The sequence below is a fragment of the Perna viridis genome, chromosome 9 (genome assembly GCF_037379345.1).
Source record: "Perna viridis isolate PV_CMFRI_1.1 ecotype Kerala chromosome 9, ASM3737934v1, whole genome shotgun sequence".
Classification (NCBI taxonomy): domain Eukaryota; kingdom Metazoa; phylum Mollusca; class Bivalvia; order Mytilida; family Mytilidae; genus Perna; species Perna viridis.
Genome location: NC_142453.1, coordinates 19,827,056 through 19,845,197, shown reverse-complemented (window position 1 = coordinate 19,845,197; position 18,142 = coordinate 19,827,056). Strand labels below are relative to the sequence as shown.

General features: G+C 35.1%; 1 protein-coding gene across 1 annotated transcript; it reads left to right on the top strand.

Annotated features, from left to right (window-relative positions):
* The first annotated feature begins 932 nt into the window (after positions 1 to 932).
* Positions 933 to 11,952, top strand: LOC148607239 (uncharacterized). The gene is made up of 12 exons (XM_088546721.1): positions 933 to 1,001; positions 1,509 to 1,572; positions 3,560 to 3,670; positions 4,540 to 4,653; positions 4,913 to 5,026; positions 5,836 to 5,949; positions 7,405 to 7,518; positions 8,300 to 8,413; positions 8,810 to 8,923; positions 9,354 to 9,467; positions 9,958 to 10,071; positions 11,615 to 11,952. The coding sequence occupies exons 1-12, from the start codon at positions 996 to 998 to the stop codon at positions 11,692 to 11,694; spliced, it is 1,173 nt and encodes a 390-aa protein (XP_088402847.1). The 5' UTR covers positions 933 to 995; the 3' UTR covers positions 11,695 to 11,952.
* The last annotated feature ends 6,190 nt before the right edge of the window (positions 11,953 to 18,142 follow it).

Genomic DNA, 18,142 nt, shown 5'->3' with positions numbered 1-18,142 from the left:
TTTATTACTTTCCACTTCGGGAAAAGGTCTTCAATCAAAACTTAACCTTCTTGGAAAAAATATATTTCAACGATTGATGTCTTTCTGTTAAATAAAACCAAAAAAACAAATAAAAAATAAAAAAAAGATTCGGGTTTCAAGAAAAAAATATTAAATATTAAAAATAACAGTTAACATGATGAAGACTTAACAAATTTTAAATCTAGTTTGATAATTTAAACATTTTATAAAGAGAAAGTGCTTTGGTGATTCTATTGGGATGATATATTGTGTAAATGGGAATTTTATACAATTCAAGAGCTGTAAAGAAATCACAAAAGAGTAGAATTTGATCAGATGTTGTAATATTTTAAAGAAATGAGGTCCTTTTGTGAAATTTTCAATACGAAATGAATAGATGGTTTTTGGTGTGCATGTTAAGTGAAAGTTTTATCGTTTAAGAGGTTGAGCGTTTATAGATTTATTCAGATTCAATAACAATATTGGGTATAACAGAAAGACGTACGTCAAAAGTACATTGCTGTTGTTAACCATACAAATTTTATATTCAACATGTTGAGATGGTAGTCAAATCTGGAACATGACGGAAACCATTTTTTCATGAAATCGGTTTTAATTAGTTTATATTAGCATCAATCCATCTGGTAAATGGAGTTAAATGTGGCTAAAAATGATACTAAGAGAAAACACCATCTGTTTTTTTATTAACTGGTCTTAAATTCTAAAAGTGTACGTACACTATCCATCTCCAGTCAGGTACAAATCCAGAACAGCATGGTGTTAATTATTTACAACTAATTTTCTTCCTTTTACCTATGAAGAGAATTCTAGAACTACCTTCCTTTTATATGTTCGATTTCCTTACCCCAATAAAAGTTAACGTAAAGATAACTTCGATTTTCAGTAGACGTTTGTATATAAAAGGGGTAAATCAGATAGGGCTGTTAAATAAATCAACATCATTATCTACACATAGCTGTACGTGCTCTTTAACTATGGAGGTAGGTAATGTTCATCGTAGCATTCATTGTCAGTAATTTTTTTTTGTATAAAAATATATTTTATTAATTAAACACATTAAAATAAATATTTAAAAATTAAAATTAATGATGTTGAAAATGGTTGATATCATGTCAAAGCTGTATATGAGTATTTGCTAGGAATTGGGATTATGTATTCGATGTATTTAATTTAATGAAAAATCATTATTTAAATGTAAAAAAATTGAATGTTGCAGTTGATAATATGATAAAGCTAAAATACAAAACACTATGGGAACTCATTTTAAAATTGGGATACTTGAACATTATGGTCAGATGAAAAATATTGTTTGTAGAAGTATTTGAAACCTTCGAATACAGTTAGAGGTAGTTTATAATGATAACATGTACAAATAGACTCTCTACATCTCCTATTTTTACATGCTGATATTAGCTAGCACAATTACAAAGGTTTTTTTCTACAATTGTGTCTTTCAGACTGTTTCACCTAAATTTCTTGCATTTCAGTTTTTTCAGCTGATTTTTTCTCTTACAATACTTGATATGCCTGTACTATCTCAAGGAAAAACTGGTAATTATTTTTAATGTTTTGGAACCGGTGAAGGTAGGAATTCAATTAGGTAACATAAAACGCAGTCAATTCATTATGCTTGAATGCGATCTTAATGAGTTTCGAAATAACAAATATCTCACAATTTTTCCTTTTTGTTTTGTCCACAGATTTAATCTAGTATGCAGTAAAATTTGCAACTACCTTTTTTACAATGTTGAATCTATACAGTTTGAATCATTACCATCTACTACCTATGGAGACATATACTAATTCATGTTCTGCCCATTTTGGACTCGAGTGTTTGAAATAACAGGCCCGAAATTCAGGTGGTAGAATGGGGTAAACTCGTTTCGGTTTATTGATTGTTGGGGTTTAACGCCAGAGCAGCAATATTTCAGCTATATTCAGGCGATGAACATGAAAGGGATGATTAAATGAAATGATGATGATGAAATAAAAAAAAGGAATGAGACACAAGGACAGTAGAGTCGACTAATTTTGATTGCCACAAAAAAAGCGAGGGATAGGTAGGGTTGGGCAATGTAGCCTCCTGTGACAGAGGGCAAAGGTTCCTACTCCTATCGAATACTACAGCAGGGTTCTTTTACGTGCGAGGAACGTGGCATCTTTCCCAACACGATGCACCAGTATGGTTTTCCGTATTATAGCCTGACAACCCCAGAATGTAACACGCCATGGGGTACCCCATTCCGCCACCTGGGGCACACATCCCAGTTGCTCTGTGGGCAGAACGCCTAGCCCCCGGCTAGGTTTCTGAGCACTATTTAGTCGCCTTTTAGGAAAAACTTCTTTTATCCCCGGACCAGCACGGGGCCACTCATTTTGGTGGTTGTCATGCCATAAGAGGGATCTTGATCGCAGTCCATCGTGAGTCTACTTGTGTTGAATGACACACTTCATGCACGTTAAAGACCTCATCTGTAGTTTTCGATCAGAATCGGCTACCGAGGGCTAGCACCGGTGGTAAACTATGACGTCCGTTTACGTAGCTTTTTATAACAGTTTATGGTAGCAGTCAGAATTGTCCTTTTTTTTGGTTTCATATCCCTTCGTAATTTCACCTAAAACTCCTAATTGGTTCTTGTTAGAACTTGTTTTCGTCCTGATTATGCCTGAAATATTAAAAGTTAGATGTAGCTAACGAATGATAATGAGTCCATTTTATTTTATAAATAGCATTGATTTACCGATTATTCCCAGTGTAACAAATTGACAGTTCACACTGCAAAAAAAAATTCGATAATTTCAATGTCGTACTTTCTAATGCACCAACCTCAAAAAACGAATATCAATCAGCCGTTCACAAAATATATAATTCATATTGAAAATAGCACTGAATAATGGAGAAAATCTACATAACAAATAGGATAATCAATTAGTTATTGTGAATAACCAATTTAACCAAAATAGGACCACTCGTGCCAAAAATGCATGCGTGCGCGGAACAAGTTCAGAAAGAGTAATCAAGGGGACCAAGGTTATAGCGGTAATCAAAAGAATGTAATCCAGGGGCAAAGACCATACATGGGAAACAAACATACACAACAAAGAACATAAATTAACTAAAATCATACATACAAAGTAACAAAAGCAAATGAGCAACTCGGACTATCCATGGTTCAAGACCCCTTCGAGATTACACAAACAGATAAGACAAACAAGAGGAAAAACAAAAATATACAAAAACAACGAGTTGCATGTACCTAATCAAAATTCCTAAACAGCGAATATCTGTTCTTGCTTTCCAATTAAGGTTATGACCGGAAAAGACTACGAAAGTCTTAGTAGTAATTACAAAACACTTAAAACTGACATATTCACAACGGTTTGTGATTTTGAATTATCTAATACAGTTTGTCCATGTGAACATAATGCTATTAAAATTAGTTGTCATTTGCCTCCGAATGATTGATTCAGTCCTCATTTTTCTTTCAAAAGTTTAAAATTCGAAAAATAAATTACCATTCTTTTCATTTTTCGATAGTTTCAGGATGTCCTGCTGTTGACCCATGTATAAATGGAGTCTGCGTACCACTGACGTCAGGCTATTATTGTAGTTGTACACCGGGATACACAGGCCAATTATGTGAAAATGGTAATATATAAACCTATTTTTTCAAAATAAAATTTAACTCTAATGTGACAGTGTTTTTTTTATATATAATTTCATTTATTTTATAAAATGATCGATAAGTTCCTTCTACAAAACAAAATTGTCTTGATAAATGTTACTTATGAATGGTTACATTAATATTATTGATAATAAAAACGTATTTTTCTTGATAATAAGAAAAATGAGGGGTTTTTTTTATTCAAGGATACACGCATATTATCTTGGAATTGTTTGTATAATGTAAATAAGAATGCAGCTCATTTTGTCATCTCTATATCAACTGATTGTTAAGCATTTCTATTCTGAAGACCAGAAAAAAAGCGACAAAACGTGTGAAACATGTAAATGTTAATGTACTATGAAAAGTGAGCAACAGCCACGAGAAAGTGGAAGTGTTTTCACTTCCACTAAGTTGAAAAAACATTGTTTAAAAATATTACCTGATAAGGAGCAATACATCCAAATTGCTATTATCATAAACCAGTCAATTTGAGAAGGGCTAAAAGTAGATGGAATAGTATTTGGGGCCCTAGAGCCTGTGGAACTGCTTTCATGACAATAGTACATTATAATATCTACTTTTTAGATTACCCTTTATTATTGCTACAACTTTCAATGTTTTTCATCCAGTTGACCCGAAAATAAATGTCAAAAAATTTCACATGACAGGAGGTAAAAATATTATTAAACTATTATAAGTACAAATTAGAAACAGAGAAAAGATCAACATAAAAACAAAAACAAATCGTTTAAGAGTTTTTGTGAATAATTTGTTGTGGAATTTGGTGAACCGTTCATCAGTTTTCAGGGCTATGCTATGATACGTGAGCTTTACAAATATTTTTTTAAAGAAATCGATGAATGTGATTCGGGTCCATGTGAAAATGGTGCAACATGTAACGACATAGTGAATGGGTTCACATGTAATTGTCTTCCTGGTTATAGTGGACCAAACTGTGAGACAGGTAAAATCATTGCGGTCATTTTGTGTATTCAAAACTGGCTCTGTTAAGAGAGGTCAAACATCTACAGTCAAAACTAAAAATAAAATAAAATAAAATAAAACATCGTTTCAAACAAATTTTTGTTAATAAAATGATTATGGAATATGGTGGATGTTGGAAGCGTTCATAAATTTTCATGTCTGTGTTATGATTTTGCGAGATCAAATAAGATGGTTTCTGCAGAAAGTCTGCGTTTTTTTTTTCTTCAATTTTTCTCTAGAAATCGACGAATGTGATTCGGGTCCATGTGAAAATGGTGCAACATGTAATGATGTAGTTAATGGGTTCACATGTGATTGTCTTCCTGGGTATAGCGGCACAAACTGTGAGACAGGTAAAATAAACAAAATTTTTATCAACAGAAAAAAATCTACCAAAGAAAACAAAAACAAAACATCGTTTCAAAACAAATTATGTGAATGATATCTTTATGAAATATGGTGGAGATGCAGCGTTCATCAATTTTCATGGCTATGTTATGATTCTGCAATATCGAAAACGTGGTCTCATGCAAATGAAGTTGTGTTAGAAATTATGCATCGTTTTTTTTTCTGGAAATCGATGAATGTGATTCGGGTCCATGTGAAAATGGTGAAACATGCAACGACATAGTGAATGGGTTCACATGTGATTGTCTTCCTGGTTAACGTTAAAGTGGACCAAACTGTAAAATCATTACGGTCATTTGTTTGTATTCAAAACAAGCTCTGTGAAGAGAGGTCAAACATCATTGACAACTACAGTGAAGAATGTATTATATATATATATATATATATATATATATATATGTATATATATATATATATATAAAGAAATGTCCGAAAAATCCCCAACGATGTTAGAACTGTCAAATTTGCGATGCAAATCTTTGGTCGTTCCCTCCGCGGGACTCGAACACGTACTGCTGTGACATCTATGGCAACACCGTCTGCACAAAGTCCAGCGGCCTAGACCACTCGGCCAGCTAGGCTACAATAGTAAAAGCTTTTTTTTTATGATAATACAATTTTTGTAGCGATGGATATAATATTAGCAGGGTATTCATCAATTTTTAAATGATCTTTTGACCCTGCGAGAACGAAGAAATTGGTTCCTATCACAAAATTTATTTTAAAGACATTGTACTTGTTTAAATATTTTCAGAAATCGATGAATGTGCTTCTGGCCCATGTAAAAATGGTGCTGCATGTAACGACATAGTAAATGGATTCACCTGTGATTGTATTCCCGGTTACACTGGCAATATCTGTGAGACAGGTAATATATAGCAGCAAATCATTTTTTTTGCATCAAACACACACATTTTTTAAAGAATCTCTGATAACTGCAGACAGGTTTGTTTTATTATTGGATGACATTTTTTTTTAAGTCCTTAAGAAATCGGCAGGGTCAGCATAAGAAAAAAAAAATTTCGTGCTAGAAATTGCAAATATACACCATTCGATATGATAGCAATTAAAACCAATTATTTTAATGATTGTGACGTTCTTACGCCAGGTTCATTTTTTTTTACATTTATGTGAGTCATGGCAAAGTTTCTTATAATGGTACAAATGTAAATGAGTTCGGTGCCTTTAATATGTTTTAGGAGAGCTCATGGTATTAATGTGTTTAGTTAAAAGGAATTGTTATTGTTTCAATGTGTTCAGAAATCGATGAATGTGCTTCGGGTCCATGTAAAAATGGTGCAACGTGAAACGACATAGTTTGTTTTTGTTTGTTGGGGTTTAACGTCCGAGCAGCAATATTCCAGCTATATTCAGACAATGAACATGAAATGGATGATAAAATGAACATGAAATGAAAAAAAAAGGATGGGTCACAAGGATAATAGGGTCGACAAATTTTGATTGCCGCTGGAAAAAGGGGGTGGGTAAGGTCGGGCAATTTAGCCTCCTGTGGCGGAGCGCAAAGGTTCCTACTCCTATCAAACACCCCAGCAGGGTTCTTTAACGTGCGAGGAACGTGGCATCTTTCCCAACACGGTGCACCACTATGGTTTACGGTCAGGTTTTTCGTATTATAGCCTGACAACCCCAGTATGTAACACGCCAGGGGTACCCCATTCCACCACCTGGGGCACACATCCCAGTTGCTTTGTGGGCAGAGCGCCTAGCCCTGGCTAGGTTTCTGAGCACTATTTAGTCGCCTTTTACGACAAGCTTAGCGCCGCTGCAGGCCTATTCTTTCAACACCCGGACCTGCACGTGGCGTAACGACATAGTAAATGGATTCACCTGTTATTGTATTCCTGGGTACACTGGCAATATTTGTGATGCAGGTAAACATTTCACAGCTAACACCTGATATGAAACCCGTATATTTTTTTTTACATTTGAAAACTACAGTCAATGGTTGTTCATTTCTTGCATCATATCCTCATTTGAGACATTTGGAAATTGTTAATGTTATACAGATAAACATTTTTCCTGCTTAATGTTTCAAAAATACATTTTCTCGGTATATAGGTATGATAACATTTCTATGACATACCAAATTAAGGTTATTTTTTTGCGAGTAACGATAAGGATTCCGGCAATAAAAATGTAAAAGCTTTTTGAAAGGAAATACAATTTTTTTGTAGGGATAGTTGTTAAATCAGTAGAGTGTTCATCAATTTTAAAATTATATTTTAATTCTGCCAGAACGAATAAATTAGTTCCTATTGCAAGATTTAGTTGATAGACATTGTATTTGGTTCAATGTTTTCAGAAATTGATGAATGTGCTTCTGGTCCATGTGAAAATGGTGCAACATGTAACGACAAATTAAATGGATTCACATGTGATTGTCTTCCTGGGTATAGCGGCACAAACTGTGAGACAGGTACAATAAACAAAATTTTTATCAACAAAAAAAAAATCTACCAAAGAAAACAAAAAAAAACATCGTTTCAAAACAAATTATATGAATGATATCTTTATGAAATATGGTGGAGATGCAGCGTTCATCAATTTTCATGGCTATGTTATGATTCTGCAATATCGAAAACGTGGTCTCATGCAAATGAAGTTGTGTTAGAAATTATGCATCGTTTTTTTTTCTTGAAATCAATGAATGTGATTCGGGTCCATGTGAAAATGGTGAAACATGCAACGACATAGTGAATGGGTTCACATGTGATTGTCTTCCTGGTTAACGTTAAAGTGGACCAAACTGTAAAATCATTACGGTCATTTGTTTGTATTCAAAACAAGCTCTGTGAAGAGAGGTCAAACATCATTGACAACTACAGTGAAGAATATATATATATATATATATATATATATATATAGAAATGTCCGAAAAATCCCCAACGATGTTAGAACTGTCAAATTTGCGATGCAAATCTTTGGTCGTTCCCTCCGCGGGACTCGAACTCGTACTGCTGTGACATCTATGGCAACACCGCCTGCACAAAGTCCAGCGCCCTAGACCACTCGGCCAAGCTAGGCTACAATAGTAAAAGCTTTTTTTTAATGATAATACATTTTTTGTAGCAATGGATATAATATAAGCAGGGTATTCATCAATTTTTAAATGATCTTTTGACCCTGCGAGAACGAAGAAATTGGTTCCTATCACAAACTTTATTTTAAAGACATTGTACTTGTTTAAATATTTTCAGAAATCGATGAATGTGCTTCTGGCCCATGTAAAAATGGTGCTGCATGTAACGACATAGTAAATGGATTCACCTGTGATTGTATTCCCGGTTACACTGGCAATATCTGTGAGACAGGTAATATATAGCAGCAAATCAATTTTTTTGCATCAAACACACACACTTTTTAAAGAATCTCTGATAACTGCAATCATGTTTGTTTTATTATTGGATGACATTTTTTTTTAAGTCCTTAAGAAATCGGCAGGGTCAGCATAAGAAAAAATATATATTTTTCGTGCTAGAAATTGCAAATATACACCATTCGATATGATAGCAATTAAAACCAATTATTTTAATGATTGTGACGTTCTTACGCCAGGTTCATTTTTTTTGTACATTTATGTGAGTCATGGCAAAGTTTCTTATAATAGTACGACTGTAAATGAGTTCGGTGCCTTTAATATGTTTTAGCAGAGCTCATGGTATTAATGTGTTTAGTTAAAGGAATTGTTATTGTTTCAATGTGTTCAGAAATCGATGAATGTGCTTCGGGTCCATGTAAAAATGGTGCAACGTGTAACGACAAAGTAAATGGATTCACCTGTTATTGTATTCCTGGGTACACTGGCAATATTTGTGATGCAGGTAAACATTTCACAGCTAACATCTGATATGAAACCCATATATTTTTTTTACATTTGACAACTACAGTCAATGGTTGTTCATTTCTTGCATCATATCCTCATTTGAGACATTTGGAAATCGTTAATGTTATACAGATAAACATTTTTCCTGCTTAATGTTTCAAAAATACATTTTCTCGGCATATAGGTATGATAACATTTCTATGACATACTTAATTCAGGTTATTTTTTTGCGAGTAACGATAAGGATTCCGGCAATAAAAATGTAAAAGCTTTTTGAAAGGAAATACAATTTTTTTGTAGGGATAGTTGTTAAATCAGTAGAGTGTTCATCAATTTTAAAATTATATTTTAATCCTTCCAGAACGAATAAATTAGTTCCTATTGCAAGATTTAGTTGATAGACATTGTATTTGGTTCAATGTTTTCAGAAATTGATGAATGTGCTTCCGGTCCATGTGAAAATGGTGCAACATGTAACGACAAATTAAATGGATTCACATGTGATTGTATTCCTGGGTACACTGGGAATATGTGTGAGACAGGTAAAATATGGCAGCCATTTTTTTTATTTTGTATCGAACATTCCCTCTTTTAACCGAGGTCAACCATCTTTGTCAACTGCAGTTATGTTGTCTCTGGTCCTATTTTTGCAGAATAATTGGTTGAATTTTATATTTTACTTTAATCATATTACAAATTATAAATCATTTCCAGATTACAACTGTTTCCCAATTTTAAATATATGTAACCACCGAATTTAAAATCTATCGAGAGTCGGGAACATTTCGTCGAAATTTGGACCAACGAACTAGGCAATTTCAATATACAATTTATTATTGATTATTGTATCAAAACGATTAATTTTCTAAAATATATGACTCCAGAGGTGTCATTGCTGACAATTTAGCAGTAAACAGTATTGTAAAATGAACGTTTGAATTCTCATATTACAATATTTTTATAAATATTTGTCCACGGCTAACAATAATAGGAGATTTCCAAATTTTTTGATAATTTAGTGAATTTATTTAGATATTGATGAGTGTGCAGGGAACCCTTGTCTAAATGGTGGAACGTGCCAAGACATGGTAAACGGCTTCACGTGTAAATGCCCTCAATGCTATTACGGTGAAAGATGCAAAAAGGGTAAATATGCTTACTCTTAAAGTTGGAACATATATTTAGAATTTATGCAATGGTGAGATGTATTTGGGTCATCGAAATATCAGTTTATATAAATAATAGATATCCATGAAGCAGTCCCAACAATAAAGATATGTTATGCCACGTGTTTGCCAATTTTACATCATCGTTTCATATCAAATGAACAGGGGACACTTACCTTATCGGCGCACCTGGTCCGTGCTCCAAGTTTTGAGATAGTCACATATGCAAAATTGTTCTTTTTTTAATTTTTTTAATTTACATGTTCTTCTTGTGAGCGTCTGTTTTCCCTGTTTGGTCTGTATTTTTGAAATATATTATTTTGATTCTTCTCGAATTTCGGTAACAAATAATACATTTTAAACTATATTTACTGCTACTGGTTACAGATTACAGTATTAATTTTATGTACATGCACTACAAAGCAATTTTTGTGAGTCAAGACACGATTCATACAGTCAGTTTGAGCAAATGCCCTGAAACAAAAATAAATACATGATTAGAATACAAGATAGAAAAAAGAATCCAAATACTTATTCAATAGTTTACTGGAGGTATTCATAACTAACTTTCCCTTGCTAGCAAGTAGAAAATTTCCAAAAGAATTTCCCATAGTTTAATAGAACAGTGGTGTAATAAAATCCACATAATATCCGTATTTAACTGATTTTAAAACAATTTCTACATAAACATATATAATGTTAATGTTTTACCAAACTTTTCGACAAACGTGGCTTTTCATTCATAATTGTCAATTTTCGTTTCATCTGTGGCAACATCCCTTCAATACCTGCGTATGAAGTGTTCATATCACAACTCATACGTTAGGCAAGAGTAACTTGCCTAAACCATGCAGACTTTTTGTATAGCTCTAGGCTTCTTACAAGTAGGCTTCTGGAACAGGATTATGTTGCTACAAGTCATCACTACATAATTTTTATGGTCGTCATCATGAACTCGTGGATCGTTATAGTGTATCCATCTCCACCATGAAAACTGATTTATTCAACGGGTATTAGTTTTTTCCTGTCCTCGTTTGTCTATCCCGGACTTGACTTTTTATGAGCAACTCGGCGGGTGTTTCTAGAAAAGCAGAGGACGCGTACCCTACCAATGCACCTGGTCCATGCTCCCAGTTTTTAATTGAGTCCGAGTTGCTCATTTGCTTTTGTTACTTTGTATATATGATTTTAGTTACTTTATTTTCTTTGTGTATGTCTGTTTTCCATGGCTGGTCTTTGTCCCTGGATTACATTCTTTTGATTACCGCTATAACCTTGGTTCCATTGATTACTCTTTTGCTTATGTTGCTTTGTATGTATGATTTTGGTTACTTTGCGTTCTTTGTTTAGTGAACAGAGAGAGAGAGAGATCTTGAAAAAAATGTTTGATATAAATTTAGACATATGATAGGTGAGTGAATTTAACTTAACGGAGTTATGCAAATTTATTTTTCTTTGCTCGTGAGTCATATGTCTGGCTTTGTACATGATAATTAACATTTATTTTTGTTGTTTTTGTTCAGCTGTACCGTATGTCCGGAATCCAGTGAGGTGTGGGTCGAAAACAAACCCAGGAAAGGGGCACGATAAAAAAAATGCATAAACGGAGTAGGTTTTAAAAGATGGACTGTGAGAGCGTTTCGGAAGAAATACAATTCCATGTGACAATACAAATATTTCATTTTTAATAAATTGTTTACAAATGTACATGCCACTTGATTACATAGCAATATTTTTAACATGTTTAACGAACTTATTCACTATTGTCTAGTTTAATCTGTATCTCGACTATGAAATTTTTGCAAGGCGTAAAAACACCACTCTTTTCAAGCTATAACCTTGGTTCCCTTGATTACTCTTTCAGCAATCTTCAAACAATTTTCAATTAAACAGATAATCATTGATAACAGCTAATGCTGAAAGTAAATAAATTAAAATAAATAAATAAATAAAGATTAAACAACTCTTGAGAAGAGATTGAATAAACAGTTAAATACATGGTTATGTTTCATAATTCATTTAGAAAGCCAATGGTACTTTATGGTAGTTTTGTTTAAGAATTACAAGAACTTATCAGAAACAACAAACTGTGTCAACAAAAACTACCAATTGATTCTGAATGTCATTATAAATTGGATACATTTACTTTAATACTACAATGGTAAGGGCCACATCCTGTGTAAGAAGCGCATGTTGGAGATGTATGAATATCTAATGAATGATAATGTTCAGTTTATTACACCACATTTCATCTTTCTCCTTACTTTGATTTAAAAGTATCAACCTAGTACATTTGTATTGTTTGTTTGTTGGGGTTTAACGCACGAGCAGCAATATTTCAACTATATTCAGGCAATGAACATAAGGTGGATGATAAAATGAACATGAAATGATGATGAAATGAAAAATGGGATGGACACAAGGACAAAGGGGTCGACAAATTTTGATTGCCACTGGAAATAGGGAGAGGTGGGTAGGGTCGGGCAATTTAGCCTCCTGTGGCGGAGCCCTATGGTTCCTACTCCGGGAGAATACCACAGTAGGGTTCTTTAACGTGCGAGGAACGAGGCATCATTCCCAACACGGTGCACCACTATGGTTTGCGGTCAGGTTTTCCGTATTATAGCCTGTCAACCCCAGCATGTAACACACCAGGGGTACCCCATTCCACCACCTGGGGCACACATCCCAGTTGCTCTGTGGGCATAGCGCCTTAGCCCCCGGCTAGGGTTCGGAGCACTATTTAGTGGCTTTTTACGACAAGCTTAGCGCTGCTGCAGGCCTATTCTTTTGACACCCGGAAGCTAGCAACGGAGCTTGAGACGGCGTTATAAGTATAAAAAAAACCTGTAACCTGTATCATTCTTTATGTTACCACACCTTTACAAAAAATATTACATTGACTTTACGAAGCTGTATTCATAAATTAAAAACAAACATAGCTACTAAAAACATTTTTTTATCATCCATTTATACATGAAACTGTATAATCCGGTTAGCGCAATTGATGTCAATTTTGTACATAAAACATTAAAAATGAAATCACCAATATTAATCAAACAATACGTCCGACAAACAAATGAGTAATTACTACGTGGAATGTTTACTTCCCCAGTGTAAACAAAAACAACTGTGAACAATATACAAGTATTGAGATTCTATCTACAAGATTCGACAGTTTTTTTCTTATTTTCCTTACATAAGGACAGAGAGAAAAAACAATTTAGCTAGCTGCTCTTTTTACAATATGGTGGTAAAAATTGTTATACAGGATATCAAAAGATATTCATATAGTTCTCTTGTAGTAAATGTACATTTGAACATTGGTTATGGTAGTATTAAATTCTAAACATTCATATAATTTCAGTCGTTTGAATATGTGAATTAGACTGAAATTAATTTCTTCTGAATTGTCAGTCCATATGGGGCGTTATATGTTCTGCGCATGATTGGGAGGTTTTGGCGGTTAATTCATTCAGCGCAACAGGGTCCTTACGATTAGTCTAGTAAATTTTTGTTCCGTGTTTTTCGTCTTGCTTTCAACATGGACACTGAAGGTGATGATAGTATTTCATTAAGAACTGTGTTAAATGCCGTTAATCAACAGGCCAAAGATGTCGAAGCGATACTTAATGCAAAAGTCACTGAGAAAATCGCAGGAATTAGGGAAGAACTACAAGGTGCAAACCAACTAGTTAAGTCACAGGTCAAAAAGTTGAAAACTGACGCTACTTACAAATGGAAGTATGAAGGTAACAAGGTCCAATTTAAATTTAATACTGAGAACCTTGAAGAATTAGTTCAGACTCTGTGGGCTATTGACAATGGGAAAACTGATTATGCTCGTGATCTAATTTCCGCAACCATTGATAAAATAAAACACTGCAACAAGCTCATAAAGATTGTTGACACTTCGAAAGGCGGGTGGGACACAGCAAAATAGTATGATACAAACCCCATAGCTAGTGATTCCGATGATGAAGCCAAAATCATCCGCGCAGATAACAGGGCAGTTCGTAAGAAGGCTAAAGCTAAAGAAAAAAGTTCTACTTCAAAACTTAGTGCTAGTAATCAGTCACCCCTAGGAAATGCACATAGCTTTATTCAGCCGTCCTTTCGTTGGCCCCAGCAACCTTGGTTCTACAATGCCCCCGTTCAAGGATTTAACGCTGGTAAGATCCAAAGGGGACAGTGCTACTCCTGTGATTCGTACACCCACTACAGAACGAGTTGTCCATACATCGACAGTAGTAAACCAGCCGTCGCACAGAACAAGTCACAGTAATCTTTTAAAAAATGGGTATCTTAGTAGTAATGATTATGTTAATGACATTAAATTGACAAACAACTATTTTGAATATGAATTTGGCCAGTCAGATATTACAGTTAAAAATAACATTGATTTTTGGATAGATTGTTTGTTTGTTTGTTGGGGTTTAACGTCCGAGCAGCAATATTTCAGCTATATTCAGACGATGAACATGAAATTGATGATAAAATGAACATGAAATGATGATGAAATGAAAAAGGGATGGCACACAAGGACAATGGGGTCAACAAATTTTGATTGCCACTGGAAATAGGGAGAGGTGGGTCGGGTCGGACAATTTAACCTCCTGTGGCGGAGCCCTATGGTTCCTACTTCACTTCGGGAGAATACCATAGTAGGGTTCTTTAACGTGCGAGGATCGTGGCATCTTTCCCAACACGGTGCACCACTATGGTTTGCGGTCAGGTTTTCCGTATTATAGCCTGACAACCCCAGCATGTAACATGCCAGGGGTACCCCATTCCACCACCTGGGACACACATCCCAGTTGCTCTGTGGGCAGAGCGCCTAGCCCCCGGCTAGGTTTCTGAGCACTATTTAGTCGCCTTTTACGACAAGCTTAGCGCTGCTGCAGGCCTATTCTTTTAAACATCCGTACCTGCACGGGGATTCATTAAATAGATTAAATATATTTTTTACCCGAAAAATGCTGCGGGAAGTTATCTATCGGTAGCATTTTGTTTTAATATTTACTGAAATAGAAAAAAACGCAAAAATATATCCTCATAAGCAAGTTACGAGCCATTTTTTAACTTCCCACAGTTTTGTTTTTTGAAAAATATAAATATTCATTGACATACCATTAAAATTTGGATGTACCATTTTGTCATCTTCCCACTTAGTTTTGACATTTATTTGGTCCACCAAGGCTTAATTAACCGATCACGAGACTCAATTTTATGGCACATTTTGACTTATTGTTGACCTTTTTGTGTTTTGGAAGTTTTATACTTGAAATATGAACATCGACGAAATTGCACGTATTAAGATGACTTGAAATATAGATCGTTTTCGTTGATGAAAAAATGACAATTTATGACATTTCCCCTTAACGCAACCTCGTTCGGCGCTTTACCCACAGAGCAACTGAGTTGTGTGCCCCAGGTGGTGGGATGGGGTACCCCTTGCATCTTATATGCTCAGGTTATGATACGTGTTTGGAAAGATGCCACGTTCCTCTCACGTTAAATAATCCTTCTGTGTTATTCTACCGGAGTAGGAACCATTGTGCTTGTGTCTCATCCCATTTTTCATTGCATCATCGTTTCATGTTCATCGTCTGGTTTTAGCCCCGTGCAGGTCCGGGTGTTAAAAGAATAGGCCTGCAGCAGCGCTAAGCTTGTCGTAAAAGGTGACTAAATAGTGCTCAGAACCCTAGCCGTTTAATAGTTGGCACGTGGGAAAGATGGCACGTTCCTCCCACGATAGTCCCGCTTGTGATTTACAACCGATATGTGTCTGTTTTTCGTGTCTCGTCTTTGTCCTGGGCTACATGTTTTTGAATCTTGGTTCTCTTGGTTACCTGCGGGTCCGAGTGAATAGGCACGCAGCAGCACTAAGTTTGTAGTAAGAGGAAACTAAAGAGTGATCAGAACCCTTGCCTTGGGTGCTTTGCCCACAGAGAAACTTGGTTGTGGGCCCAGGTGGTGGAATCGGATACCCCTGGCATCTTATATGCTTGGGTCATCAGGCCATAATACCGCAAATCTGACCGCAAACGTGTTACGAAAGATGCCGCGTTCATCTCACGTTAACGAACCATTCTGTGGTATTCTATCGGAGAAGAAACCATTGGACACTGTCACTGGACGCTAAATTGCCTGACCCTACCCACCTCTCCTTATTTCCATTGGCAATCAAGATTTATTTACCCTATTATCCTTGGGTCCCATCTCTTTTTTTCATTACATCATCATTTATGTCTATTTTACCACACATTTCATGTTCATCGCCTGGATATAGCTAAAATAATGCCGCTCGGGCGTTAAACCCTTAAACCCTAACAACCAGTCAATTATTAAAGAATAGCAGAGGACGTTCTTTCTGCAGATATACCTTACCCATGTTTCAAGTTTATAATAATGTCTTGGTTGTTAATTTACTTCTGTTCCTTTTGTACGTGTTCATTTATTTAGCATGTTCATTATTTCCTTTTTTAAATTATGTTTTTCCTTTAAAATTTATGTCTCTTTCTCCCTGTCTTGTCTTTAACACAGGAATATATAAATCTGGGTACTGCTCGAATCGGTTCATCATCAGTCTTATATTATGAAAGTACTTCGTGGATGCAAATTTTCTTGGAATAGGGAAAAACACAAGTTCGTTGATCTTGAAATCATGGTTTTGAGGTTTTCAGTATACACATAAGAGAAAATTCCATTTTCATTTGGAACCAAATTTCTTTGTTTTGCCATTCCACGAAAAGTACTACAAATACTCTTTTATTGTATAGATAGCAGTGTTTTATCGAATGTTCCCAGTGTAAAACTTCGATAATGCACACCGTGAAATAAATTCGGTAATTTCAGTCTCGGACATTCTCCCACCAAAACATCACAACTTTATAAAATCTATATAAAACATATAATAATAATCAAGTGTTAATCGTGAATAATCAAAACATGATCACTCATGCTGCCAAGAACGCTTTTAACTCGTGCGCGGAACCATTTCCGCACACTCATTAAATCTAGGCGTTCGTTCTTCGGCACTTGTGATAATATTTTGGTCATTCACTCTTTCCAATTAATTATCCTATTACTAATCATTCTTTCATCATCTACTTTTTGAAAAGTGTTATTTCTCCAAATGCAACAAGTTGTGAGTTGTGTGTTTTACCCTTCTGTCTTTCCGTGCGTCATACAATGCTGAACTTTGATTTCCTTCCATATTCAATCAACCGACCTTTCGTTATTGGGATTTAAAAGAACGTCGTTATGTTATTTAATTTAAATTTCAAGCCCAACTATAGACAAAAACAGCTTGTCAGATATGACGACGTGACTGATTAAATTAAGTTTGATAGTGTGTTAATACTTCCATTGGCAACATACAGATTATACAAAACATTTTTAATGCAATAGGAAAAGTGGAACTATAGTATATGTTCTTAGAACTACGAAACCATGGTTAGATTCAGGCAGGTCAAAAAGCAACAGCATAGATTTACAAATTGCTGTCCTTGTGACCCATCCTTTTTTTTATCATTTCATGTTCATTGTCTGAATATAGCTGAAATATTGCTGCTCGGACGTTAAACCCCAACAAACAAAAACAAACTATTTAATATAGTATAAATCAAGTAAATTGACATAGCACATGTCACGGCACTGTTGCATTTTCTAAACCATATATTTTTTTTTCATATAGCCGCGACATTTAAACAAGCGCACTGGCGACCCGTGCAGGTGCGGGTGTCAAAAGAATAGGCCTGCAGCAGTGCTAAGCTTGTCGTAAAAGACGAATAAATAGTGCTCAGAAACCTAGCCGGAAATGAAATGAAATGGAACGGGGCACAAGGGTAGTAGGATCCACAAATATTGATTGCCACTGGAAAAAGCGAGTGATGGATCCATAGGGCTCTACCATAGGAGGCTAAATTGCCCGACCCTACCCAACTCTCCCTATTTCCAGTGGCATTCAAAATTTGTAGACCGCATTGGCCTTGTGTCCCATCCCTTTTTTCATTTCATCATCATTTCATGTTCATTTTATCATTCAT